Source organism: Mesitornis unicolor, unplaced genomic scaffold (genome assembly GCF_000695765.1).
Source record: "Mesitornis unicolor isolate BGI_N332 unplaced genomic scaffold, ASM69576v1 scaffold25871, whole genome shotgun sequence".
NCBI classification, from domain to species: domain Eukaryota; kingdom Metazoa; phylum Chordata; class Aves; order Mesitornithiformes; family Mesitornithidae; genus Mesitornis; species Mesitornis unicolor.
In genome coordinates this window covers 32,835-34,321 of record NW_010164902.1, presented here as the reverse complement: position 1 = coordinate 34,321, position 1,487 = coordinate 32,835, and the positions used below count along the sequence as shown (strand labels likewise).

The 1,487-nt window shown below is 50.6% G+C and overlaps 1 protein-coding gene across 1 annotated transcript; it reads left to right on the top strand.

Annotated features, from left to right (window-relative positions):
• Positions 1-50: 50 nt before the first annotated feature.
• Positions 51-663, top strand: LOC104548450 (OTU domain-containing protein 1-like; the record flags this gene model as incomplete). Its single annotated transcript, XM_010194467.1, has 1 exon — positions 51-663. A coding segment is annotated over one exon (613 nt), but the record flags the coding sequence as incomplete, so codon positions are not given.
• Between the last annotated feature and the right edge of the window lie 824 nt (positions 664-1,487).

Sequence of the window (1,487 nt, the reverse complement as noted above, 5' to 3'; positions counted from 1 at the left end):
CCCCTGCCCGGCGAGGAGGAAGAGGAGGGAGCGGGTTCCGAGGTGCGCAGGGTGCCCGGTGGGCGGGCGGAGCGCAGCGAGAAGCTGGCGCTGTACCTGGCCGAGGTGGAGAAGCAGGACAAGTACCTCCGGCAGAAGGGCCGGTTCCGTTTCCACATCATCCCCGACGGGAACTGCCTCTACCGCGCCGTCTGCAAGGCGGTGTACGGGGACCAGCGGCTGCACGGCGAGCTCCGCGAGCAAACCGTGCACTACATTGCCGACCACCTGGACCACTTCAGCCCCATCATTGAGGGCGACGTGGGGGAGTTCCTCATCGGCGCCGCCCAGGATGGGGCCTGGGCTGGCTACCCGGAGCTGCTGGCCATGGGACAGATGCTGAACGTGAACATCCATCTCACCACGGGCGGCCGGCCTGAGAGCCCCACCGTTTCCACCATGGTTCACTACCTGGGTCCTGAGGACCCGACACGGCCCAGCATCTGGCTGAGCTGGCTTAGCAACGGGCACTATGATGCTGTGCTGGACCGCGTGTTCCCCAACCCAGAGTATGAGGCGTGGTGCAGACAGACTCAGGTACAGCGCAGGCGGGATGAGGAGCTGGCCAAGTCCATGGCAGTGTCCTTGTCCAAGATGTACATTGAGCAGAATGCCTGCTCTTGAGGCCACCTGGGCGACAGGCTGAGAGCTTTGCTGCAGGGACAGAGACAAACAGGTGTGCTGGCTGTGATGGTGATGCCTTAATCGTTATGAAGCAGCAGCACCCCAGACTGAGAAGGACTGTAGATTGTGGGGATAAAGACAAATGTGTTTGTAATATTCTATTGTAAAAACTTAGCCTCACAATATTTGCAAGCAGATTCTCTGTGTATGTTTGTGTCTCCCCTCCCAACTGTTTATTTTCTATAAGAATGTATTTTTTGCACAATATTTTTGAACTGTTACCTCCATCTTCTACATCTTACATTAGTATCTGGCTTTCAGCTGTACAGACAAAAACGTTTGTAATCAGTTTTTGTAAATAAGGCTTATGATGTAACAGCTATTTTTTGCTGTGTTTTTTACCCATAAACCTTATATTTTTACCAAATGAAGTTGTTGTGAGACTGACCCTCCCTGATTAATGAAAGCATCGTGGGTACCTTTTTGCAAAACTAAGACAATGGTTTTTGTAGAAGTGCAGCAAAATATGAACAGACTGCTTTTTGAAGCAGTTGCTTTCTCTACCTGGAGCACAGAACAGGTCCTTTGAGCCACTTAGAATGCGACTACACATGAGGAGTACAAGGAGCAATTGGCTCTTCTGAATTTACTGTTTTGAGTAAACTGGCCTCTTGTTGCCTGGTTGGCTCGCCTTGTGCTCCATTTATATTATTTATCTGTAATAACAGAACATTAACTTGCAATAGAATGTTGTGACTAGATAATAGTCTCTTGCTTTGGCAATAATTGCCTTGGCTGCACCTTGTGTTTGTGTTCTTGTTTCT